Source organism: Micromys minutus (assembly GCF_963924665.1).
Source record: "Micromys minutus genome assembly, chromosome: 8".
NCBI classification, from domain to species: domain Eukaryota; kingdom Metazoa; phylum Chordata; class Mammalia; order Rodentia; family Muridae; genus Micromys; species Micromys minutus.
This window is the reverse complement of record NC_137977.1, coordinates 72,475,299-72,502,801: the sequence shown is the minus strand read 5'-3', so window position 1 is coordinate 72,502,801 and position 27,503 is coordinate 72,475,299. Positions and strand designations below refer to the sequence as shown.

At 37.1% G+C, this 27,503-nt stretch overlaps 1 protein-coding gene across 1 annotated transcript in view; it reads right to left on the bottom strand.

Moving 5' to 3' along the window:
• Positions 1 to 13,451: 13,451 nt before the first annotated feature.
• Positions 13,452 to 27,503, bottom strand: part of RTTN (rotatin) — a gene marked incomplete at its 5' end in the record, with an annotated part of 151,621 nt that continues 137,569 nt past the window's right edge. The window contains 4 exons of the mRNA XM_080919983.1: positions 13,452 to 13,740; positions 14,804 to 14,873; positions 16,097 to 16,200; positions 25,795 to 26,062. Coding sequence (XP_080776109.1) covers positions 13,655 to 13,740; positions 14,804 to 14,873; positions 16,097 to 16,200; positions 25,795 to 26,062 — 528 coding nt within the window. The 3' untranslated portion in view covers positions 13,452 to 13,654. The remainder of the gene's footprint in view (positions 13,741 to 14,803; positions 14,874 to 16,096; positions 16,201 to 25,794; positions 26,063 to 27,503) is intronic.

Genomic DNA, 27,503 nt, shown 5'->3' with positions numbered 1-27,503 from the left:
AAGAGAAAGAAAAGATAGATATTGTTCTATAAAATAGGAAAGCAAACCTATCAAACTCAGTATATAAAGCTAACATTACTCTAATGCCAATATAATCTAAAAACTAAAAATCCTATAGACTAATATATGTAATAAATAGGCACACAAAAATTTTCAGACAAACTCTATATACCAAATTCAACATGCAAATAATAAACACCGTAGTTAAGTTGGGCTTCATTCCAGGGATGCAAGGTTTGAATAACATGTGCAAACAACTATGATAATACAGCACATAAATAGTTTTAGGGACAGAAAGTATATGACACTCTCAAAAGAAGCAGAAAATGTATGTTATTGCAAACAACTAATCCTCATGTTCACTAGTGAGTTTTGCTTATCAAGGTATAATCCAATGCAGTGCTTCACATCTTGGTAAGTGTAAAGCCAAAACAAAGAGATTGAAGAAATGATTCAGTTGGACTAAAGCTTGTTACTTGAAGAAGGTAAGGAGAGCACAGAAATTACTCCCAAAGACATACCACCTCCTTGAATTAAGGAAAAGGAGAAGTTTCACCTGGAAAGTCTATATCTATTCATAAAGAAGGAATAATGGCCTTCCAGTTTAAACCATCTAAACTGTGCCATAACCCCTAAGAAAATAGAAGCAGTCATTAAAATCTCCCAACCAAAAAAATCCCAGGACCAGAAGGTTTCAGTACAGAATTCTATCATACCTTCAAAGAAGACCTAATACCAATACTTCTCAAAGTATTTCATGAAATAGAAACAGAAGAAACATGACCTAATACATTCATGAAGCCAAAGTTACCTAAGCCACACAAAGAACCAACAAAGAGAACTTCAGACCAATCTCCCTCATGAATATTGATGCAAAAATACTCAATAAAATTCTCACAAACTGAATCCAAGAACACATCCAAGCAATAATTCACCATGATCAAATACACTTTATTCCAGGGATGCAAGGATGGAGAAAATAGGAATTCAAGCTCCATACCTAAATATAATAAAAGCAATATACAGCAAGCCAATATCCAACATCAAACTAAATAGAGAGAAACTTGAAGCAATCCCACTAAAATCAGGGACAATACAAGGCTGCTTACTCTCTTCCTACCTATTCAATATAGTACTGGAAGTTCTAGCCAGAGCCATCAGACAGCAAAGGGAGATCAAAGGGATACAAATTTAAAAGGAGGAAGTCAATATCACTATTTGCAGATGATATGATAGTATACATAAGTTACACCCCCAAAAAAATCTATGAAAAAACTACAGCTGATGAACAAGGTCAGCAAAGTGGATGGATACAGCATTAATTAAAATAAATCAGTAGCTTCGCCTACTCAAAGGATAAACCGGCAGAGAAAAAATTTATGGAAATAACACCCTTTATAATAGTCATAAATAATATCAAATATCTTGGTGTGATGCTACCAAGCAAGTGAAAGATCTGTAGGATAAGAACTTCAAGTCTCTAAAAAAAGAAATTGAAGAAGATCTCAGAAGATGGAATGATCTTCCATGCTCATGGAGTGTCAGGATTAATATGGGGAAAATGACCATCTTACCTAAAGCATATCACAGATTCAATGCAATCTCCATTAAAATTCCAACTAAATACTTTACAGATATGTAAAGTGCAAATCTTAAATTTATCTGGAATAAAAAAACAAGAAACAAAAAACAAAAAAAAAAAAAAAAAAAAAAAAACAGGATTCCAAAACCCTTATCAACAATAAAAGAACTTCTTGGGGAATTACAACCCTTGATCTCAACCTATACTACTGAGCAATAGTGATTAAAACCACATGGTATTGATACAGAGACAAGCAGGTAGATCAATGGAACAGAATTGAAGACCCAGACATGAACCCACACACCTATGGTTACTTGATTTTTGACAAAGGAGCTAAAACCATCCAGTGGGGGGGAAAGATAGCATTTTCAACAAATGGTGCTGGTCCAACTAGTGGCCATCATATAGAAGAATGCAAACTGAAATATTCTTATTGCCCTGTACAAAGCTCAAGTCCAAATGTATCAAGGATCTCCACATATATCCAGATACGATAAATCTAACAGAAGAGAAAGTAGGAAAGAACCTTGAACACATTGGCACAGGGGAAAATTTCCTGAACAGAAAACACCAATGGCTTATGCTCTAAGATCAAGAATTGACAAATGGGAGCTCATAAAATTAAAAAGCTTCTGTAAAGCAAAGGACACTGTCAATAGGGGAATACTGTAATCCACAGAAAAGATTAGGAAAATATCTTTACCAACCCTACCACCGATAGAGGACTCATATCCAAAATATACAAAACTCAAAAAGTTAAACACCCGAGAACCAAATAACCTTATTTAAAAAATGTGGTACAGAGCTAAACAGAGAATTCTCAACTGAGGAATCTCAAATGGCTGAGAAGGACTTGAAGAAATTTTCAACATCCTTAGTCATCAGGGAAATGCAAATAAAAACAAAACAAAACAAAAAAAAGACAAACCTGAGATTCTACCTCACACCAGTCAGAATGGCTAAGATCAAAAACTCAGGTGACAGCAGATGCTGGTGAAGATGTAGAGAAAGAGAAACACTCTTCCATTGTTGGTGGGATTATAAACTGGTACATCTACTCTGGAAATCAATTTGGAGGTTCCTCTGAAAATGGGAAATAGTTTTACCTAAGGATGTAGCTATACAACTCCTGGGCACATACCCAAATGATGTTCCAGCATACAACAAGGACACATGCTCCACCATGTTCATAGCAGTGTTATTTATAATAGCCAGGAGCTGGAAAAAACCCAGATATTCTTCAACAGAAGAATGGATACAGAAAATGTAGTATATTTACACAATGGAGTACTACTCAGCTAATAAAAACAATGATTTCATGAAATTCTTAGGCAAATGGATGGATCTAGAAAATATCATCCAGAGTGAGGTAACCCAATCACGAAGAAACACACATGGTTTGTACTCACTGAGAAGTGGATATTAGCTAAAAAGAATCTCAGAATACCCAAGATACAACTCACAGATCCTATGAAACTGGAGAAGGAAGACCACACCAGTGTGTGGATGCTACAGTACTACTCATAGGGGAAAGAGAATCTGTGGGAAGTAGGGGGAGAGAGTGATCTGGGAGGGAAAGAGAAGGGGGAGGGAAAAGGGGCCAGTTCACATATGGGAGGAGATGGGGGAGAAGTACAGAGAGGATCAAGAATTTGAAAGTAGGTGGGTACCAGTGGGGGGAGGAGAAACTGGGAGTAGCCACTAAAACATCCCAGATGTTAGGACCCAAGAGGGAAGACATTAGCCTAAATGGTCAAGGGCGAGATAGAACCTGTAGAGACCATGTCCAGTGGTTATGCACGGTCCCCGGTTGAGGGATGGGGCCATCCATTCACCTCAAAAATATTAATCCAGAATTTTTCCTATCAAAAAGAATTGGATGGACATAGTGTGGAGCAGAAACTGAAGGAAAGGCCACAAGAGACTGTCCCACCTAGAGATCCATCCCATCTGTTGACAGCCAATCCAGACACTATTGCTGATACCAAGAAGTGCTTTCTGATAGGAGCTACATATAGTTGTCCCCTGAGAGACTCAAGCAGAACTGGATCAATATAGTTGCAGATTCAAGCAGCCAAACATTGGGCTGAGCATGGGGATCCCAATGGGGAAGTTAGCTCAAGGAGGTCAAAGGGTTTGCAACCTCATGGGAAAAACAACAATGTCAGCCAACCAGATCCCCCAAAGTTCCCAACAACTAAACCACCAACCAAAGAGTTCACAGGGGGTACCTATTGCTCCAGCTAAATATGCAACAGAGGATGGTCTTATCTGGCATCACTGGAAGGGGAGTCTTTTGGTCCTGTGGAGGCTTGATGACCCAGAATAAGGGAAAGCTATCCCACTGAGGCAGGAGTGGGTAAGTGGGGGTGAAGGGGAGGGAAAAGGGTATAGGAAGCTTGTGGAGGGAAAACTGGGAAGGATGATAACATTTGAAATGAGCATAAATAAAATAACCAATAGAAAGAAAAGAATATTATTAAAAGGCCCATTTAGAAACATGCACATTCAAGAAACATATTAATGAACATGCTTAGTTTTAAAATATAGTTTAAGTGCTGAGGATACAGCCTAGAAATAAGAGACTTGCCTAGCATGCTCAAGGTCCAATATCAAGTACTGAAAAAGAAATTAACAAAACAGTTCCAAAAGGATACATGGCTGACAAATGTTTTCTATTCTTAGCTCAAGTCTTTGGACAGCACTCTCAAAGGTTCAAGGTGACAGAAAAGAAGAATTTTAGGAATGTCCAGATGACATCACAAAGAGGGAGAAAGATGCCTCTGGCCATGCTCCTGTTGTGACAAGAAGATGGGTGACAGAATGCCTCTGGGCATGCTCAGGTTGTATTGTACAGATGCCAATAGAAACTCTTGGGCATGTGCAGCTTGTGAAAAAAATCTGGCTGACACAACCACGATCCCCTCTGGGAATGCTCATCTTGACTCATAAAGTTGTAGCTTTAAAATTATATATATATATATATATATATATATATATATATATATATATATATATATATTGAAAGGGCATCAAAAGAAGAATCCAGTGATGTTTGCCTTGATAAGAAGCTAATAAAATTGGTTTGAAATCTGCAAGGTCCTCAAATACACATATTTGAATTTGTGTTTCTCAGGGGGCAAGTCTGATCTCCCTGAAAAAATATTCTGGTTTTTAATCTGTGCCTAAATTTCTCATAAGAATTTGTATGGCTTTTGAATGTTTTTGAAAGGAGGTTAATCAACAGTGTTGGTAGTTTAGAATCTTATTTCTCACCAGCCCCAGACATTTCAAACTCTTAAATAATACACACAGCCAATGTGATTTTTGTGGGATCTGCCAGTTTTGAGTTAGATTGTAAAGTCAAAGCTTCCCCTCTGGGTTCAAACTCAAATTGAGTATAAAAGTCTCAGTATCTTCCTTCTTCCAGCTGGAGCTCTGTGTTATCAGTCGCTGCCAAGAAATAAGCTTCAGAGTTTTAAAGTAATACAATTATAGATGGTATTCCCCACTGTGGGGTATCAGAAACAATGTTCATTGCTATTGGTTTTTATGAAGTTGAGCTAATAAATATTCCTTCAGACTTTAACACTTTTAGCTCTGTCACATGCATCTTGGTCAATTGCAGGCTCTGTGAGTTTTGCTGCCATGTGTGAACACTGAAGTGAGAGGCTGGAAGGACTGGTCTGATCCAGTCTAAGTGACACACTGCAGCATTTGCAGCTTTTGCGACTTTCAGAACGTGCTGTTTTATTTTCCTGGAAGTGTGGCGGCCCCTTTCTTGACACTGCTGCCTATATTTTCACTACAACAAGCAGGTCAAACTTCGTTGCTTTCTTTAAAGAATTTTAAAATTCTAAAAAAAAAAAAAAAAAAAAAATGGTTTTAAATGACACTTACGGATTGCCACTGTTAGTTTTACTCTGTTTTCCATACTCATTGTCTGAGGGAGATACACTACTCGTGGATATCACAAGAGACATCTCTGTAAACCCAGAGTGGAGAACTTCTTCTCAGCTGGAAATCTGAGACAGCTTCCTGGGAAAGGTGACATTTCACATTTCCTTAGGGCTTTTAAAATAGGTAGAAGTAGAGGGTGGAGCACTTGGTGGGAAGAAGTTGAATTAAACCACAGAGGTCAGGGAATCTGAAAAGGGCGCGGAGGTCATAGGGGGCCCAGCAAGGAGTAGCCCATAAACAAACAAACAACCCCCCCCCCCAGAACAGACAAACAAACTTTAATGTTTGAAGAAGCCTGGGAATGTGATAGGAATTGTGTTTCTAATGACACAGAGGAGGCTTTCTAAGTCTGCAGAAGTACTTCCAGTAAAGCACAAAGCTAAGAAAGGCACAAAAGTGCAGTTTGGGAGTGGGGCTGGTAAGTTCCCCTCCAACAGAAGCCTTCTTCTGGATCTCACACAAGAAAGCTTTATGTCTTTCTGAGTCATTTGCAATACATACACTCATTATTGTAGTTTTAGAATAAGGTAAAATATTAATGACAAACATGGAAGCCAACAATTGTATGAAAACTAAGTTAAATGCTTTACAAAGAGTTGCTAACCAGAAATAACATATTATTACTGAATATGATAATCAAAAAAGGAAGAATACCTATGGTGAAACCAAACCAAACCAAACCAAACTAAACCTAACCAAACCAAACCAATCAGTATGGGTGATGGAGAAATGATGGCTCAGCAGTTAAAAGCACATGGCTATTCTTCCAGAGAAGCAGAGTTGGGCTCCCAGAACCCATCAGGTTCAGAATACCTGCAACTCTGACTCCAAGGCTTACTCTTGGCATCTTTGCAGGGATGCAGACCCCCCCCCCCCGACACCATTGTAAACATATACATGTCCATGAACAAAAACAAAAATCTAAAAGTGGTTAGTTTTGCTTGTTTAACAAGTACATTGGTATTTTTCCATCTCAAAACCTGAAACTGGATATTCCCCAGATAGATTGACAAAACAGTATGAATTGTATTTAAAAGAAGCCTTTAAAAAAAAAAAAAAAAAACCTGGAGAATAGGTAAGCATTACAATTTATTCATGTTACAAATAAAGTACTGGATGTGGATATTATTAAATTTCTTAAAACTGTTTTAATTTTAGTTGATTACCTAATTTTAAGTTGCTGTCTTTCATAACATTGGGAGTATATTCAGCCTGACTGATTCCTGGCTTCACTTCTTTACAATAGGAAGGAAAATACTAATAGCACAGGGACAGACTCCACCCAGGACACTGAAGAGAAGCAGTCTTCATACTGAAATTCAACTTGCTTTCTTGTCACATACTGTTATCTTTAGTTGTATGTGCAATTGGAACTAATCCTAAAGTCTCCATACATAGAAAACAATTCAGTGAAGTGGCTAATCTTTTCTTTTTGCCTTTTTTTGGGAGGATAATGCTTTTACCCATAGTAATGTCACATTTTTCTGTTAAAACAAGTTAGAACATTGCTATATGGGGAAGAGACTGGTGGTTGCCTAACCAAACTTGCATTTCTGGAATAACCAAGACCTATTATCCTAGACAACACCCTGCACTTGGACTTCAGTTCCTGGCCTCCCTTACAAGTATGAGCACACGCTATGTTCAGTTCAAGAAGCAAATTCAAATGTGCAAGTTGTTCAACTCAGGAAACCGTGTCTGAAAAGATAACAGACAGCTGGAGATGCCTTTCTCTAGCCTGTTTTTTCCTGATGCTCATAAATCAACTTACTGAAGGCAGCATGCACTAATGAGACAATGGAAAGATGAACACAGTGCATGAGTACAGTTGGCTGTGGCCTCCTTGCCTATTTGGATCTAGAAAGTAGAAAATAATAAGCTCCCTTTGCAATGTTCCAACAATCTGTTTTGTTTTGTTTAATTTTTTCCCTCCAGCCATCTTCCCCAAATTTGATCCCCCCTACATCACCCCAACATACCTTTTCCACCCTGTTTCCCCCCTTCATCCACCCCAGATGTCTATTTTATTTCTCCTTTTCAGTGAGGTTCAAGTATCCTCCCTTGGGCCCTACCTGTTAATTAACTTCTTTGCTTCTGTAGATTGTAGTGTGATTATCCTATACTTTATGGCTAATGTCCACTTAGAAGTGAATACATAGCATGCTTGACTTTCTGGGTCTGGGTTACCTCATTCAGAATGATCTTTTCTAGTTCCATCCATTTGCCTGCAAATTTCATGATTTCATTGTTTTTAATACCTGAGTAATATTCCATTGTGTAGATGTACCACATTTTCTTTATCCGTTCTGCAGTTGAGGAACATTTAGGTTGTTTCCAGTTTCTGGTATTACAAATAAAGATGCTATGAACATAAAAAAAAAAAAATAATAAGCTCCCTTTGCCATGTACATGAAAGATGGAAAGGGGAGGGGGAAAAAGGAAGAAAAAGCAGGAGGCAAAACCCTCCTCTCCCACTGAAGCCTAAAGCCATTATTGTTTGCGACTTTCAGCTCTATGAAACTATATTTTTCCTTATCAGGTATAGAAAGTGACTTAAAACATGCATTATACCCACAGATTCTGGAAAGATGTCCTTTAACATTTTATTTTGCATTCCACTTTTAATTATGTGTAATGTGCACATGAATGCAGGTGCCTACAGAGGTCAGATAACGTGGAGCTGAATTTACAGATGGTTGTGAGTTGCCTAGTGTTGAGTGCTGAACTTGGGTCCTCTGGAACTACAGCCAGTTTTCTTAACCACTGAACCATCTCTTCAATGCCAAAACCAATCTTTATGAACATTTAAACAATTAAGATAGCAAATTTCCATTTTATTACTTGAGGTATTCCATGTTAAGCCAAAGAAAGAATGTTCTAATAAAGAACTGAGAGAGACAATTCACAGGGAGCTGCGAGGAGTCAGCACCAGGATGCTTATACCACAGTCTTCCCCAGACTATAAAGATAAAGATGATACTGAAAAAAAGTCTATATAAAATGCATGTTTTTTATGCAGAATTAAAGAGACACTTATTAGATATTACCATAAGGGTGTTCTATGAAGCATTAAACAAGACTTTAATTTCTGAAACAGATTTCAATGCAGAAGGAGCAAATGAGATGCAAAGATAAGTGTTGAGCACATTGAAATCAGGATCATACTGAGCTCCTTGTGTGTACTGCTGTCAGGGCTCAGGATTCCTGGGGTCTTGTCAGTCTTCTACACTGTGAACTTCACTCCCTGCAGATTCTCCTGCAGCCCCACGAGAACTACTGCTTAGGTTGTGTAAGAAACGGCAGCCAACAAAGTGGGAAAAGATCTTTACCAACCATCAGATAGAGGCTTAATATCCAAGGTATACAAAGAACTCAAGAAGCTAGACACCAGAGAATCAAACAACCCTATTAAAAAAGGGGTGCAGAGCTAAACAAAAAGTTCTCAATCGAGGAATGGCTGAGAAGCATCTAAGGAAGTGCTTGACATCATTAACCATCAGGGAAATGCAAATCAAAACAACCCTGATATTCCACCTCACACCAGTCAGATTGGCCAAGATCCAAAATTCAGATGACAACAGATGCTGGCATGATTGGGGAGAAAGAGGAACACTACTCCACTGTTGGTGGGGTTGTAAACTGGTATAACCACTCTGGAAATCAGTCTGGCGATTCCTCACGAAATTGGACATAGTACTACCTAAAGATCCAGTTATTCCACTTCTGGGCATTTACCCCAGAGAAGCTCCAACATAAAACAAAGACACATGCACCACAATGTTCATAGCAGCCCTATTTATAATAGCCAGGAGCTGGAAAGAACCCAGATGTCCTTCAGTACATGAATGAATACAAAAATTGTGGTATATTTACACAATGGAGTACTACTCAGCTATCAGAAACAATGACTTTATGAAATTCTTAAGAAAATGGATGCATCTATAGACTATCATCCTGAGTGAGATAACCCAGTCACAAAAGAACAGACATAATATGCAGTCACTGATAATTGGATACTAACCCCAGAAAGCTCTGAACACCCCAGAAACAACTCACAGACTATATGAAGTTCAAGGAAAAAAAAAAAAAGAAAATGAAAAACCATTAAGCTTAATCTTTACACACCAAGAAAACTTTGACTAATTCTAGGTTACATCTTCTTTTACATGTACTTTATGCTCATTGTAACTAGTAAGATCTTAAAGCATACTATCAAACCTTAAAAAAAACAAGTACTGACAAAAATGTAATCATATACTTTTATGCAAAAATACATTTATCTTTGTTTTTTTAAAATAAAGTTGTTCAATTAAAAAAAAAAGAAAGTTTCTAAGTATGAACCTACAAGAATAAGTCTCAGTTTGTTTCCTGAATTTGTAGACACAATGCATCAGTGCTAGTCATTTTCCCAACTCATTGGATTAGTCAGCGAGTCACATTCTTTAAGCTAAGATTGTCTTTTGACTAGTAAGGTAGTGATTTGTGTTTTTTTAAATTTTCCACTATTACGAGTTAATTTTTTCAAAGTAGAGTCTCACCACATGATGTGTAGAGTTAAATGTACCAAATTACCAGAGCCTGTCTGGCCTTAGGACAGTGAGCTGAGGTGGGACACAGTGAGATGAAAGACTGATGATCTCTGGCCTTGTAACTTTCTCTAACCACTGGGTGCTACGAGCTAATGGTTTCTGGAGAATTAGCACTCTCTTGCTTATTCTGTAGCTGAACATTGCTGTTTTTTTTTTTTTTTTTTTTTCTCTTTATCTCTCTGTGCTTAACCTGATAAATCTCTGTGCTTTATTAAATGCTGTATCTTTATATACTCTCTATTACTGTTCTAGCTTCATTAAGGCACTAAAAACTTAACTCTTTATTAGCCATCACTGTTCTGCACTAAAAACTTAACTCTTTCTTATTTGCACTTAAATAAGTGCTAATATCTGGTGATTAACACATGCTGTTTAGCAGGGGGGAATTAAGTAAAAGGTTTTATTGCTAGTAGTCTCTCTGGCCAGACAGCCAGAAGCCCTTCACTGGCCTGGCTTGTTAACTCCTTTTGAACCAGAGAGGAAAAAGTAACTACTGCTTTAAATTGTCCACATGAGTGTTGTCATATACATGCATGTGTACACAAAGTAAAAGAAAAAAGTAAAAGTATATATTTAGAATCCACTAAACCTTATCTTAATTAGGAATTAAATCAGCTAGAGTTGGTGATGGAATCTAAAACACAGCATTCAGGAACCGGAGACAAAAGGACTATGAGTTTAAGGTAAGGCCAGTCCAGGTCTCTATATAAATAAACAAAACTAGTTAATTAAAAAGCTTATAATGTTCTACATAATGTAGCCACTAATATATGCTTAAGTCCATTATTATACATACAGCCTCTCTAAACTTGCAAAGATGATCATATAGAAAGAAGTTAATGATGCTAAACATTCCGCAAGAAAGCTCTAAAACCATGCATATATACACAAGTGCACTTCAGCCTCATATATTCTCTAAATAATCCACAAGTATAAAAGTTAGGATTGGTGTGGACAGGACCAGATTTCATGGGTGTGTGGGGGGCCAGGGGGTAGAGAAAAGAAACCAAGACAAAATTCCTTCTTTTTTTTTAAATTTCATATAACTTCATTTTTTTCCCTCTCTTACAACTTTATTTTTTAAAAAGAGGGATACATGTACAGATTTTTAAAGACATTTTGGCATAACACTATATGAATATTTTTGTTAGTACTTAATTCTTTTAGAGATTTGATAGCATGCATTGAAATTCCACTTTAAGAGTCTGCAAGCATATTCATTGCTGGTTAGCTTTCAGGATACTAGCTATGCAGGCTCCTGTAGTAGAAACTAACCAGAAGTCTGACCTACTATGAACCTGATGAACTACAATAATGACTAGCTTGAGAAGATATGCCCATGGATGTAGTAGGAACATGATTACAGGGGAGCTGCTTTGTGGTTGGGTTTGATCTGTGTATTGTTCCGAGTTCTTGAGAGGAACAGATCTGACAGAATGAATCTATATCTATGTATCTATATATTGAGATGAAATTTATTAGAATGGCTTACAGGCTGTGGTCTACCTAGTCCAACAATGGCTGTCTACCAATAAAAAGTCTGAGAATCCAGTAGTTGGTTAGTCCACAGGGCTGGATGTCTGATGCTCTTTAGTATACACTAGAATCCAAAGAAGTAGGCACTAATGCTAGTGAAGGAATTAATTCTCCAGCAGCAAAGAGCAACAGTTTCCTTCTTTCGTGGCCTTAAATAGATTGCTAGCCATTTTGTTTTTAGTTAATTCCAGATGTAGTCAGGTTAACAACAAAGAATAGCTACCACATTTCACAGAAAAAATAACCTGCAAGTCTTACAAAGAACCCATGGCACTAAAGCTCATAGGCCTTAGAGAACCCACTACATTATTTTCTGAAATGGGTATTCAAAGATCATTTTGTTTAATCTATACACACCAAGGAAACCCTGTCTGTTTCCATGTTACATCTGTTCTATGTACTTTATGCTTATGGTAACTAGTGGGATTTCAATGCATGCTATCAAACCTCTAAAAGAATTGCCAAAATGCTTTTAAAAATCTGTACATGTATCTCTCTTCTTTAAATAAAGTTTTAAGAAAAAATTATAAAAAATAATTTTTAAGCAGGTATCTCTCTGCTCATAGATTGACACAGCTCTCAGACCTCATCTGTAGTGGGTTGGCCTGACGCTGCTTGTATTCTAAAGCTAATACTGGTTCAAGACTTGGTTGCCCCAGAGAGTCTAAAAGTAGACGCAAATGACACTAGGTGACCTTGCTCCCAAATTATTTCTGACTGGTAAATAAAGATGCCGACACCCAACACATGGGGGTGGGTGATAGAATTTTTGGGCTGGAGGTCAGAGAACACTGAAGGAAATAAAGAAGGTGAACAAAGGAAGAAGCCATAATGGGTTAGGTGGCTTATGAAACACTGACCATGTGGGTTGGCTAATTGGAGTTAAGTGCAGCCCAGATGAAACATGGCAAATTATGTAATGGGATTATTGGCTGGGATATAAACACAATAGCATGGAGAAAAAATATCTGCTCAGCTTTTGTGCTGTTTATAGCTTATTGTAAATAATAGAAGTTGTGTGTCTTTTATCCGGAAACTGAATGACCAAAAGCAGGGTAGAAACCCCATTTTGAGATTAAAATTTCAACAACACTTTCAACTGCACTTATCAGTGCAGTGGGGTGGTGGGAAATACAGAGAAACAAAAGGTCAAGTGCAGGGAATAAGTGTCAGAGGAATCCCAAGCCACAGATGGGACCTCCCAGAAGTGGGGATAGAACAACTCTAAGTCATAGGTTAGGAAAGACTGGGAAAAGTGTCTTCTGGACAGAACTGGAACACTGTATTCCTGACAGCTATGGTTTTCTGTACAAGATCAGTTCAGTCAATAGTCTAGAATGGATGGGGCTTAGGGACAAAATCTCCCAGGACTAGCTGAGAATCTGGTCTATTAACAGTTGATGGCTCGTAGGGTTGTTAGAATCAGTTTTACTTAGAGGTATGGCCTTTGGTAAACTGGCCATACTCCTAACTTCATATCAATGTGCTTTGAGTGGTACTAATTAGACTTAATGTTTTTTTTTTTTTAAAGGATACGAAGTTAGGATGGGGATAGGGTGTAGAGACGGTCTAGATAGAATTGCAGGAGTGGGGGACAAAAATAGATCAAACTACATTGCGCATATGCATGAAATCTTCAAAGAATAAAATAACACTTTAGAAAGTGTAGTTTCTAAAAATATTATTTATTAAATAACTATTAAATAGACATTTTTACAAAACATGTTGCATAGAAAAGTATAAAAATGATTATATTGCAAGAATTCTGTCTTTGCAGCATCCTGGGTCAGCAAGTCTTCACTTCTGGAAGACTGCCAGAAGCAAACAGCCTGCAAGTCACCATTTCAACTCCTTTCGGTGTGGAAGGAAGGCAGGCACGCATACTGCAGAGTCAGCATTATTCAAGGAGCAGCTGCTATACAAAGCTGGCCTCTGATCCAGATCTCCTGTGGATGGAGGTGAGGTTTGGAGTAGAATATCTCATGGGTCAGGAATAGTTAAGCAGCTGTACAAGATTTTCAAGGCATTTCAAGTAGTAGGAACTTAGAGGGTCGTCTTCGGAGTTTGAGAAAGCTGATATAGGAAATAAGAGTTATAAATGTCACTTTATTAAACAATGCTTCACATATGGGCAGATACTCCAACGTGAAGCTATGAAAAAGATTTATTAGCAAGATATTTATGCTCTTGATATACTGGGATTATAAAAACATTTTACATTTATAAAATTTAAATGTTACAAATTTCCATTAATTTATTTTCAATGGTTTATCTAAGCACATTTAAAAACACATCTCTGTAATTCACATAAATTAGCTATAATACAGAATGGTGTTTCTTACATACCACCCCTCTAAAATCATAAATTTTAACAATCCAATTCTGCATTTCCTCATGAAATACAAAATCACATCTGGAAACAAACAAAAGGCCTTTCCTCTTCAGAAACAAACATTAACATCAACAAATCTACCACAGTACAGGGAAGACATACTTTGCTATCTTGAGATAATTTTGGAGGATAACGCTTATGAAAATTGGCTCCCTTAAAACAACTGACAAGCTCTGAAGAAGGAACTCCTCAAATCAAAAATGCAGATCACAAAGAAAGCTGGCTACAAAGCAATCCAATCTGGGCCTGAGGACTTCAGCTTACTAATGTTAAATCAAACTATTCTCTTCAAGGTCAATTCTAATTGGGCCCAATTCTTATCACTCAAGAAAGCTCAACAGCAGAGTAGCAGCTACTGGCAAAAAAGAAAAAGAAGGAAGAGGAGGAAGAAGGAAGAAGGAGGTAGGAGAAAGAAAGTAGGAGGAAGAAGAAGAGGAGGAGGAAGAAAAAACTGACTTGGAAAAAGACCACAGATGGACACAATTTAAGAAACTTTTATATTTTAAATACTGATCTGTCTGAACATTTTATTATTTTACTACAACAAGAAATATTATCAAGAAAAGCACAGACTAAATGTGGGCCGATATGATAGTACTTTAATAATATTTCTCAAAATCTAGCTAAGCAAAAGCAATGTATAACACTGTCATTTTGCAATGGCCTGTTCAAATATTTTAATAACAAGAAAATTTATTTAGTTCTTTTCAAATTTAACTGTAATCTCTTTAAATGAAAACTTACTTCTCTTTGCTATGGAGTATGCTTCATCTACTTTTCTTTTTATTGATGGATTTTTCAAAGTCGCTTTTGCCTGGAGAAGGTAAGGTAATCTGTTATTTTTATTCGGGTTAGAGAGGTTACTACAACAGTTCCATTTGTTGATTCTTGATCTTAGAGCATAAGTCATTGGTGTTCTGTTCAGGAAAATTTCCCCTGTTCCTGTGTTGGACGTTCTTCTCCACTTTTTGTTCTATTAGTTTCAGTGTACCTGGTTTTATTTGGAGGTTTTTGATCCACTTGGACTTGAGCTTTGTACAAGGAGATAAGAATGGGCCGATTTGCATTCTTCTACATGTTGACTGCCAGTTGAGCCAGAACCATTTATTGAAGATGCTGTCTTTTTTCCATTGCATGTTTTTGGCTCCTTTGTCAACGATCAAGTGACCATAGGTGTGTGGGTTCATTTCTGGGTCTTCAATTTTATTCCATTGATCTACCTGCCTGTCTCTGTACCAGTACCATGCATTTTTTTTATCACAACTGATCTGTAATACAGCCTGAGGTCAGAAATGGTGATTCCCCCAGAAGTTCTTTTATTTTTGAGAATAAAACTATTTTTTTATTTTTATTTATTGCAAAAATGAATCTGCAAATTGCTCTTTCTAACTCTATGAAGAATTGAGTTGGAATTTTGATGGGGATTGCATTGAATCTGTAGATTGCTTTGGGCGAGATAGCCATTTTTACTATATTAATCCTGACTTCATCACATTTCACTTAGTAAAGAAATGTTTGCAATAAAAGAAGACCACAGGCCATAGAAAAAGGCCACAGTATCCTTTTGCTCTTATTCACTCTGGGCAGTCCTTGAACCTCAATCTTAAAGGGACTGAGCTAATTATAAAATTAAGTAATGATATGTTCATAGGAAAGGCAAGTCAGATGCACAGATAAAACTACTAATCCTCCTTCCATCAAGATGCATTTCTTCTGGACACATCTATACAAACAAATAATTTTCATAAAATTACAAAGCATTGGCAAATTTAATTGAAATTAATAGGGAAATTCACTTAAACAGAGGTACCTTTATGAGTCCAATCCTGGTTAAATAATTAAGTGAAAAGAATATTAACTGATAGATTATTAATCATATGAATTAACAAAGAGAACATGGGTCTATGACTTCATTTGTATCTTTGGCTGGTATTTGGCAAAAATTCCTCTGTATTTTTGGATGCATTCTTAAAGCTTTAATTATTTAACTGCTCAAACTCCCCACCCTCCATTTCACCAATAATTTTAAAAACTAACCTTTTGGTAATTGTAAGTTAGAGCCCAAAGTGAAGCTGCTCCAATCCTCTGGGCATTTTGATTCTCACTTTCTAAGCAGGAAGCCAGAAGTGTAACAACTTTTTCTACAATCAAGCACATCAGAAAAAAAACGTTCAATTTCATACAGTTCACTGCATTCTTATCTTGGACTGGTCCCATGATAATAAACAGAGTAACTGCCTTATTAGAATCAAAACACAAGTTGCTATCTTCAAGCAGTATCTTCTATAACTTGTGGCATGTGAAAGGGTATCTCAGTACAAAATGTTTTTACACCACATATCTGGATGTCAATCCTCTAAATTTTCTGGTCTAAGTTCAACACAGGTTTAGTAACTGAGAGACAATAATGCAAAAGTAAGTATATTATATGAAGTTATTCTGTTATAGCTCCTATTTTCACATGTACAAAATAGATTGTTACAAAATCATAATCACCACTGCACAAACATAATATAGTATGGAAATTTCGTATTTTTATATCACAAGAAAATTTGACTTGATGGCATTTTAATATATAAGCAATGTCCCTTTTTGAAATGCTACCAGAGGAGAGAAATCAAGACTTACTAATTATCTAACCCAGACAGATCTTTTTAAGTGAGAATTCAGAGAGGCATCTACTTCAAAGGCAATTGTCAGGATGCATCAAACAATATTAAAATTTACATTTATTATTTTCACTTATTATTAAATTTTACATTTGTATCATTTGTAAAATTTTTTTAAGGTAAAATGCTTGTTTCAGCAAATTAGTGTCATTAAGCACCCAGGGGATCTAACTAAACTACCATTGTTCAATGAAAGATTTAATCCCAAAGAATCAGATCCTCACCCGGCCTTACAGTACAAAAAATGATTAATGTTGACCACCTGCATGGTCTGAAACATCCAGTGGAAAAGTATAATAAAAGTTAAATGATTAATAATCATTTAAAACAAACAATGTCAGGCATTACATCTGGGTCACTGACTCGCCAGGTGGAGAATAATCACAGCAACTCCAGGTGTAATTAAATTAAAGAACTCACATGCTTTTCTTAACCAGAAACACTCAACCAACTTATATACTTTTGATAATCCTGCTAGTTTCTCCTTTATATAAGGTCCATAAAAACATACTAAAACCACACTGAACACCACCATCCCATTGGCTAACAGTTATAAAACCGAATCTCTGAATCTTTACCATAGAAATGGGTTAAATATATAAGAATCTTAGCAGTGGTACTATTAATATCCAGACCTTGTGTGTATGCAATTGCTGTCTTAATTTTATCTACTCTCAGTTAGAGCTGATCCATACTCAGAGGGTTGTGAAATAGTCTAACTCTACCTACTGAAAGAGTTAAAATTTTAAGCTAGCCACACTAACCCTACCTTGAGGACAAGTATGTCTCAAAGCTGAGAACAAAAACCACAGACCACCAGGTCTCGATAAGGTCTGGCTCTGCGGTCCTCAGAAAAACAAGTATGAAGTTCAGTGTGCCCCAAAACAGGGTAATCTAGTGTTGAATCATATCCAAAAGCAGACAGAGTGTGCCAATTTGAATAAACCAATGAAATTGTTATGCGCCTGTTGCTAACTGCTTATGTAATTTTCCCTATAAATATGTCCCCCTAATTGAGTTCGGGGCCGACTCTTCTATCTTCTGTGTGAGATATGTGTCATCCCCAGAGCTCTGCCCCCCCCACCCCCAATAAACCTCTTGCCTGATTGCAGCAAGATTGGCTTCTCATTCTCTCAGTACTAGAGTGAGGGGCTTCCCCAATACCAAGTCTTTCACTACTTGAATCCTATGAATACCCTCAAATTCCGGAAGATCAGCAAGAGTGAAGATTCGAAACCCATCTATGTTCCCAATGGCAACTAGAAGCAGTTAGACTGACTTGATGTTCATCTCTCTGATGATGTTAGGTGTCACATCTTGAGGAGAGAGCATATCACAGCTTGAATTAGCAGCAGGCTAAGAGACCACAGAGGGAGTAGTACTCTGCTGTCACAACATTCCCTTCATATTTTCTGACACCAGAAACTGCTCCAAGATCTCTTGGATAAGGATGCTGACATTGCCCAGCAGAGGTAGGTTCAAGTACAAGAACAGCTGCACTCTCTTCTCTACCTGCCTATAAAAACAAGTCAGTATTTGTGGTGACCACACCATTTCAAAAGTCCTTCCACTTTGGTTATGATTTGCTAAAACCACAGTAATTAGTAATTAGACTTTCCAGAACTAAAGTCTAGATTCCTGCCAGACATACCACTACAACCTGGATAATGGCGGGCCATTATGCTTTAACCCCATTTAACTCCCTCAGCTTGTGACTGTCCAACAGGTTTTTTCCCAAATAAAAGCCTGCCTTGTCTTAAGAGAGAGCAAAAGGGTGTGTGTGTCTCATTAATGGTATGTATTCAAATCACAGTGTATGTTATAGGGGTCCGATAAATACAACCTGGATAAAAATTCAACAACAACATTTTATATAAATCATATTGTAGTTTGAATAAAAAATATGTGCCCCACAGACTCAAGTATTTCTATACTTGGTCCCAGTGGCAGTACTGTTAGAGAAGGTTGTGAACCTTTAGGAAGTGGGGCCTTATGTGCTAGAGAAACTATGTTAAGGAAGGCAAGCTTTGAGGCTTTATAGCCTAACCCTACTTCCCGTCTCCCCTGTGCTTCCTCTGTGGGGATTGAACATGGCCACTGTGTATTTCCTGACTATCAGGAGAGCTTCACTTGTGTTGCCATGCTTTCTCTAAACATGATAGAATTTATCCCTGAGACAGAATGCCAAAAGACACCCTTTCTACACCCTTTCTTCTCTATCCTGGTTTCTGTCAGGACATTCTATCATAGCAATAGAAAAGTAACTGATTTAAGTGATTGTACTGTAAGGAATTTGCCAAGAAAAGGAAAGAAAAACTCCCATGAAGTGAATTCAGATGTGTGTGGTATGACAAGGAGGTTTGCAGGTGAGGAACAATCATGTTCTGCCCACATGGCCCCCTCTGGCTTGAATATCTCATGTGTATTACTCGGTTCCCCTTGGTTTTCCTATAAAATAGACTATCTAAAATCAGTCTATAATAGCAATCAAATGTAATTTGGCATATAAATTGTGGGTAGCTACATAAAATGAGGGTAATATCATTTGTTACAACTGAGAATCATCAAAGTAATTTTATAAGCCAAACATTCAGATAACAATCCTTATGATTTACATAAGTTTATATCTTAACTCTTTAACAAGTAATTATCACTTACAATTTTTAATAAACCACATTTATAGGCAAAATAATATGTTAGCCCTCTGTAAAGCAAGTGAGTAAAATATTTTAGGACAACATTCTATCATGAACTACAACATGCATACAAAAAAAAGCATAGGAGGTATTCTAAGTTCAAGAAATTAGTATGAATTCTATCTATTTAAAGCACAGGAACATATAATAGGAAAGTCTGAATGATTATAAACCTAGAAGTTCTAAATACCTTAAGTGGCTTAAAAGTGAATCAACAAGAATGAAACATAAACACCAAGAATTCAAGAAATGCTTTAACCAAGGTTGGTTTAGTGAGAAAGCTGAGGGATTAAATCAGTTAAATGAACATAGCCTGCATGGGATATAAAATAATTTAAGCATAGTACTATCAGGTTAATATATACCGGATAGATATTAGGTTGCAATTTCATTCATCAACTCATGACTGAATGACAATTACAAATTAACTGGATATTAAAGTTTGAAAAAAGAAATTAATGGAAGTATTTTGTGAAAATCAATTAGTCACAGATTGGATAAATCATTAGTGCTTCATGCAACCCTTATCAGACAAGCTCCTTCTTGATGTGGCTGTGGGCTTGCTCTACATTGCTTTGTTGTGTTATGTTTCTTGTCAGAACCTGTGGTTAGAAAGGCCCTAGGTCAGCCTCTTCAACACATAGTGTTAGTTCAACCTGCAGTCAGCATGCAGAAGAATGCAAATTGATCCTCTCTTATCACCTTGTACAAATCTCAAATGCAAGTGGATCAAAGATCTCCCCATTAAACCAGGTACACTGAAACTATTAGAAAAGAAAGTGCGGAAGAGCTTAGAACACATAGGGGAAATTTTCCTGAAGAGAACACCAATGGCCTATGCTCTAAGATCATGAATCGATAAATGGGACCTCATGAAATTGCAAAGTTCCTGTAAGGCTAAGGACACTGTCAAGAAAACAAAATGGCATCCAACAGACTGAGAAAGGATCTTTACCAACTCCACATCTGATAGAGGCCTAATATCCAATATATACAAAGAATTCAAGAAGTCAGACTCCAGAGAATCAAACAATCCTATTTAAAAATGTGATACAGAGCTAAACAAAGAATTCTCAACTGAGGAATATCGAATGGCTTAGAAGCACATAAAAAATGCTCAACATCCCTAGTCATCAGGGAAAAGCAAATCAAAACAACCCTGAGATTCCACCTCACACCAGTCAGAATGGATAAGATCAAAAACCCAGATGACAGCAAGTATAATGTGGAGAAAGAGAAAAACTCCTCCACTGTTGGTGGGGTTGTAAGCTGGTACAACCACTCTGAAAATCAGTCTGGTGGGTCCTCAGAAAATTGGACACAGTCCTACCTGAAGACCCAGTTATTCCACTTCTGGGCATATACCCCAGAGATGCTCCAACATATAATAAGGACACATGCTCCACCATGTTGATAGCAGAAGCCAGATATCCTTCAGTAGATGAATGGGTACAAAAAATATGGTACATTTACACAATTGAGTACTACTCAGCTATTAGAAACAATGACTATGAAATTCCTAGGAAAATGGATGGATCTAGAGAATATCATCCTGAGTGAGATAACCCAGTCACAAAAGAACAGACATAATATGCAGTCACTGATAATTGGACACTAGCCCCAGAAAGCTCTGAATACCCAAGAAACAACTCACAAACCATATGAAGCTCAAAAATAAATAAATAAATAAAAATAAAAGCCCAAAAAGTGGAAGCCTCAGTCCTCCTTAGAAAAAAAAAGTGTACAGCATACTTTCAGAGTGGGGTACACCTAGATGTTAAATCATTAATACTTCAAGAGCTAAGAATATAGCCTTGTGGCAATTCTTGGTATTTAAAAATCATTATGTATAATCTTTACACACCAAGAAAACTTTGACTATTTCCATGTTACGTTTGGTTTTACATGTACTTTATGCTTATGATAAACTAGTAAGATTTCAATGCATACTATCAAACCTTTAAAAAATAATCAAGTACTAACAAAATATATTCATGTAGTTTTATGCAAAAATGCTTTTAAAATCTGTAAATTTATCTGTTTTTAAAGATAAAGTTGTTTAATTAAAAAAGAAGAAGAAAAGAAAGGTCCTAGGTCCTAGGGGAGAACCTATTACTATTATTCTGCTAAATAGATGTAATATTAAATCAACTTATAGGAAGTTCTCATTGAATTCATATATCAATGCATCTCTCAAACCTTATATGAGAAGTTTCCATTTACAGTAGGTGATTAATAGACAACCACAAAGGATGGAAATACAGAATGTAAGACTGTGGAATATTAAGACCTAAGTGGGACATCTTTACTATCTTTTTCCAAGGCTTAAAGATCACTGAGGTGAAGGGGCAAAAAGTTTGTGAGAGTCAGAGGTTAACTACAAGGAAACTGTTTTCCAGAAACAACCATACAAATTAATATAAAACCACAGCTGGTATCCCAGCATGCACAAGGTCTGTACACACACAAACCAGACTAAACTCTATCATGTACAAAAGAGGTGGGTGTGGAGTCCTCCTACCCCTAGTCAAGATGCTACTGGCACTAATAGATGTAAGGAGAGGGAACATTTTTTCTTTAAGAGTATAGTCCCTGGTGGGTGGGGTGTAGCCACATCATCCTAGGTAAAACAAAACTCAAAACATCCCCACTACAATCAGGAACAAACAAGGATTTCCACTGTCTCTCATCATGTACAGCATACTACTGAAAGTCTTAGGTATAACAACAAGAGAAGTGAAGGAGATAAAGGAGATAGAAATAGGAAAGAAGCCACATTCTAATGAAGACCACACACTGAAGAGTATGCAGGTAACTCAGATTGAATTCAAGGATTTAAGGCAGTGTGGGGAGAGGGAGAACTTGGGTGAGAAGGACATGAGAGGTAATGGGGGTGGGCAGAGGATCAAAACACATTGTATGATTCCTCAAAGATGAAACAGAAAAAGAAGAAAGGAAGAAAAAAGAAAAAGCAGAGCTGAACCATAGAACCAGAGATGAAATTTTATAGTTTGTAATTTCTTTGTTAAGACAGCCCATGATGGCTGCTCTTGGTTGTCAACTTGAGACACCTGGGAAGGAAACTCAATTGAGGAATTGCCTTTATCAGATTGGCTTATGGTCTTTTGTTGGGGAATGAGGCAGGGTCTTTTCTTAATTATTTAAAATGGAGCTTGGTATATCCCATTGTGGACAGAGTGACCCTGGGCAGTTGGTTCTGGGCTGTATGAGGGAACTAGGTGACCAGGAATAGGGAGCAAGCAGGTAAATAGAATTCTTCTGTGGTTTTGCTTTAAGTGCCTTGGCATTTCTTTATAATTGTAAGATTGAAATAAACCTTTCCCTGCTCACAAAAGAAACAGCCAACATCCCTAACCCATTTCCTCCTCGTCATCTAGGAGTTTATTAAACCATTAGCTTGTCTCAGGGTATTTGTTATATCACTTAACATTTATATTTCCAATCCTTTCTCATCTTTCTAGCTCTCTGTTGCATTCTGAATAATATTTTGCTAATATATTTTCTAGCTACTAAATTATCTCTTTTGCTATACCTACATTGTATGTTGCTAATGACAGACATCCATATTAATTTAAATTTAGGCTATTAAGTTTCTGAAAGAACATTGTCCAATAGAAAATCCCAAAATGACAGAAATACTTATAATTATTTGCTGTAGGTAGAGAGTGTGGTATCTATTTCTCTGCTGATTCCTAATCAGATAGCTAAATTTTCCAGTGTACTTGATTTAACTGTTCTAATTAGTGTTCTGAAAAGTTCCCTGTTGTCTGACCTGAACTTGTCCTTCATCCAGAAGAGAAAACTTGCTTCTGACAAGATTTCTAATCACTATTAACCAACCAAGGATCACATAGAGAAGAGGTATCCCAGTATGAAAAGATGGGAGAGGCAGACCATGGGACCTATCTGTAAACCCACTTATCTTTTTCTGTTCTTTATTCATCCAGGTAAAGGCTGGGGAAGTATTTTTATTCTGATCTACTTTTTTCCTTCAAGAATGGGTCTTTGAAGCCCCAGCTTCATGTACAAAAGACAGACAGTAAGAGTCTCACCTGAAGGCCATTACTTCTTTCTTTTCTTTGATATTCTAGACAAAAGCTAAGCAGTAATGCTGGCAAATTTCCTTCAGGCAATGAGCTGCCCACCTGAAACCAAGCTTTAAATCAAAACTGACCTGTAAGGTTTCTACTATCTTTCCTATAACACTTTGATGTGAATTTTATGGCATTTATTCAGTGTGTTTGTAAAAATACACTGAATATTACCTGAAACAGAGAGGGCTGAGGATGTTTTTAGCAGCCAGGTCAGGTCCAATGCACAATCCATCCTAACTGTATTTACCACATGTCTGGTGCTACAGATTGGAGGCATGCAGACTGCTTTAGTAAATTCTGTAATTTAGCTGATTCTTCTAAAGTCTATTGATTAGCTCATTATGTTGAAAGCCTGTGACAGATCTTCACAGCTCCACATAGAGCTTGCACAACTGCTGGCTCTTACCTGACCTCTGCCTAGAAAACCCACTCAGGTCAAGAGTTGGAGTTGGAGAAATGACTTCTCTCCAACTGTGTCCATCTGTTTAATACGGAGGAGGGAGAGAAAATGTTGCTGATTATAGGGAAATCCATAACAAATCCAGAGACCTAGAAGTGGAAAGTGTAGACTTCCTCAGTTCCCCAAAATACTTTCTTTTTCCTGACTCAACAGTAATAAGCAAGGGATCTTATAAAAAAAAAAAAAACACCACCACCACCACCAAAGCCCACTTCCTATGAGAATGGGGAATAAACAATAGCAGATGCTGCAGAGCTGCTCCTGAGAACCAGGACTGTCAGCAGAGGATCTGTAGGCATCTTATCACCTGAAGTGAGCCCTATTATTATCTTCACATCCTTTTGCAGATGTGAGGACCAAAGCAGATGCAAAGGAAGAGGAATGAAAGAAAAGCACTGACACATCTCCCAGTGGTGGGAAGCACTGTCAGCCGAGGAGTGGTGAAAGACTGCACAAACCCAGTCAGATCAGGTAAGTCTGAAGACAACTTGAACAATTTCTGCATAACATTTTCAGCAGTGTTAGAGCTGCTATCAGAAAAATAGAAGCACTACTTTATGCATACAAAACAAGAGTTCAGTGTCATTTCTACTCACTTGGAAAACTTGTGATGGTAAAGGCTCTGACAAAAGTTAAGTGTAAACATGAAAGGAACAGATAATGACTAGCATCTTAAACTATCTGCTGTGTACTAGCAACAAGGCTGGGCACTTTCTGTCTTCATAAACTCATTCTTATCAAAGCAAAGTATCTTGTGGTAGAAAATTAGGGTTCAGAGAAGTTCTATAAAGTGAGAACATTCCATTCAGGACCAGAGAGATGAGTCCACCTCCTTCTTCTTTTCTTTTCTCCCTTTTCTTATATCACAATAGATATGTCTCTCATAAAATTTCACAGAAATTCACACCTATTTAAATGGTAGTTGTGGTTTCAGAACCAGATCCCTCCAATTCTATCCTTTCACCCTCCCCCTAATCCCTTTTGAATTTTTGCCTCCAGATATACATTTCAGAGAATGAAGCCTGTATTCCCTATTTGGTTGTGGCCTTCAACTCTATATGTCAGGATTTCTCTCAATTGCTAAATGTTTATGGAGAGCTTATTAGTGACAGGCACAACTCTAGATGCTACATACACATACAAACACCACACACACATCTGGACAACAAATAGCTTATGTTCCAATATAAAGGACATAGAAATAAAAAGCCATACACATACAAATTCATTGTATATCAGATAATGATCATGCTAAGGAGAAAGGCAGATTGAGGAAGGATGGAAGAGATGCAGGACAGAGTGAAGGGCAGGAGTTACAACTGGAACACCAAGTACTGACAAAAATATGTTCACATAGTTTTATGCCAAAATGCTTTTAAAAATCTGTACATGTACACCTCTTTTTTAAAATAAAGTTGTAAGAAAAAAAAGAATCAAAAAAAAAGTTTTCACTTACTCAAAGGCAGATAAGAAATGATGGAAAACTAAAGTAACGATAGATCAAGACGAGACAGAGAGAAGTAGAGGGTGAAATTGAGAGCACCCTTGTCCGCTGCTCTTTCCCAGGTACCTCTTGCACCCAGTGTGTCCACTGAGTGACAATTGCTGATCAACACTCAGAGGCTAGGCCCAGGCTTGAATACCTACATTCCCAATCCCTACCCTGCAAGGCAAGTCCCTGCCTCCCAAGGACATAGCTGGTGGAAAATTATAGAGCTAATTTGTGTTTTAATCTGATTAGAATGGTCTATACATGATAATGTGTATGAAATGAGTCAACAAAGTGACTACGTACCATTAGCCAGAATTTTAGGCTTATTAGCAGGACTGAAGCAAATGTTATGAAAAATCAGCAGAGGCATGTGAGGGCTGCTCTTGTGCTTGTACTTGCTCATCTCTATGAGTAAGTCTAAGCAGCCGTCCAGCTTCAGGATCATTTGCTGTCCATCTTCTCCAAATGACATATTCAGGAGCAACTTCAACCACAGAATGGTCACATTGCTGAGATGTTGATTTCCTCCTTTAGGCAATGTCAAGGACAGGAAGTGCTGTAGAAAGTTGCTCTGTGGGTAAACACAGAATAGTATTTTCTTTTCAAGTCTTTTTCATTATTTACCTAGTCCCTTGGTGACCAATTAAGCAGCATTTGATATCCTTCTCCCAGATTTTAATTTTTCTTTCTTCCAAATACTTTGTCTACACAATTTCCAAGTATAAAGGTAAAAACAAAATGGTGCTTAAATTTTAATTCCTGTTATTTCTTTTTCTGATGATGGATAAAATAAACTATAGTCAACTCAATTACTTAGGGTTGATAATTCAGGGTAGGCCTCCTGAGTTCCCTTTCTTATCTGCCTTCCAGCAATTTTGCTACTCATTAAAGATATCCTGTGGGAGGAAAGAAACAAAACTCAAAACCACCCTGCACAGGAGCTATCAACCCTGGCAGGAGTGAAGGTATTTCATGCAATTATATAGGTGTTTGCTTCATAAATTTATGAGCATACTTTACATTCATTTTATTCTATGCTTTATTATTCCAGAAAAAAATTTCATGGCCATATGTCATTCTATTAAACTTAGAGATGAGAAAACTATTATTTGAACTGTAGAAGTTATTTTAATCTTCAAATAAAGCCAATTCCTCAAACACCACGAATTATGTAACTATATAATAGATACTAAGCACATGCAAATAAAATATAACCCAATAATCTCAAGCAGAGGCTTAGGGTGACTATATAGAAGCCATGGACAGTGGTGCATTTAAGAAGTAGAATGAATCACTTGCATGTTATTTCTGTACAAAATGACTCTTACTCTGTATTGATAATCTACACTAGTTTATTTGTCGATTCTCCTAGGCAGAAATAAGGATGCTAAATTTAATTTATGTGATCAATTTTAATGTCTACATAGAGAACTTTGAGGATAATAATGGAATGGGCTACTGAAATACTAGCATATTTCCCAAGCAAACAGCAAATCTACTGTAAACCAAGTGCTGCATAGCTCTCAAAACTCCCGAGTCTTAGTACAAAGGATGCTTCTGTGAACAGTTCCTCCTCACCATTCCCATTTAGTTAGATACACCATATTATAAGCTCAGAGCTGACAAGAGTTACAAAGCATGTACCCAGTGCTTGAAAATATAGCATGCTGTGGGCTTTTCTTCACTGTGGGCTCTAAAGATAGTTTAAAACAATTTTATACTCCGGTTAGAGTGTGTAGAGATGTAACAGAGGAGAAAGACGTGAGACATTTTAAACTTATACAATAGCACTACTGCATTTTCTCATGGCCATTGAAGAATCACAACTAGAAGGCTCTAAGCTTATTATTACTTAGCACAGCAATGGAAGTCTGCAGAATTTCCTAATTAAAATAGACTTGATTTATGCTCCCTGAAAACAGATTATATTCATATTTTATCACAACGTTCTTTTTTTCCTTCAACATATTTTTATTGATTATTTGAGAATTTCACATTACATACCATGATCA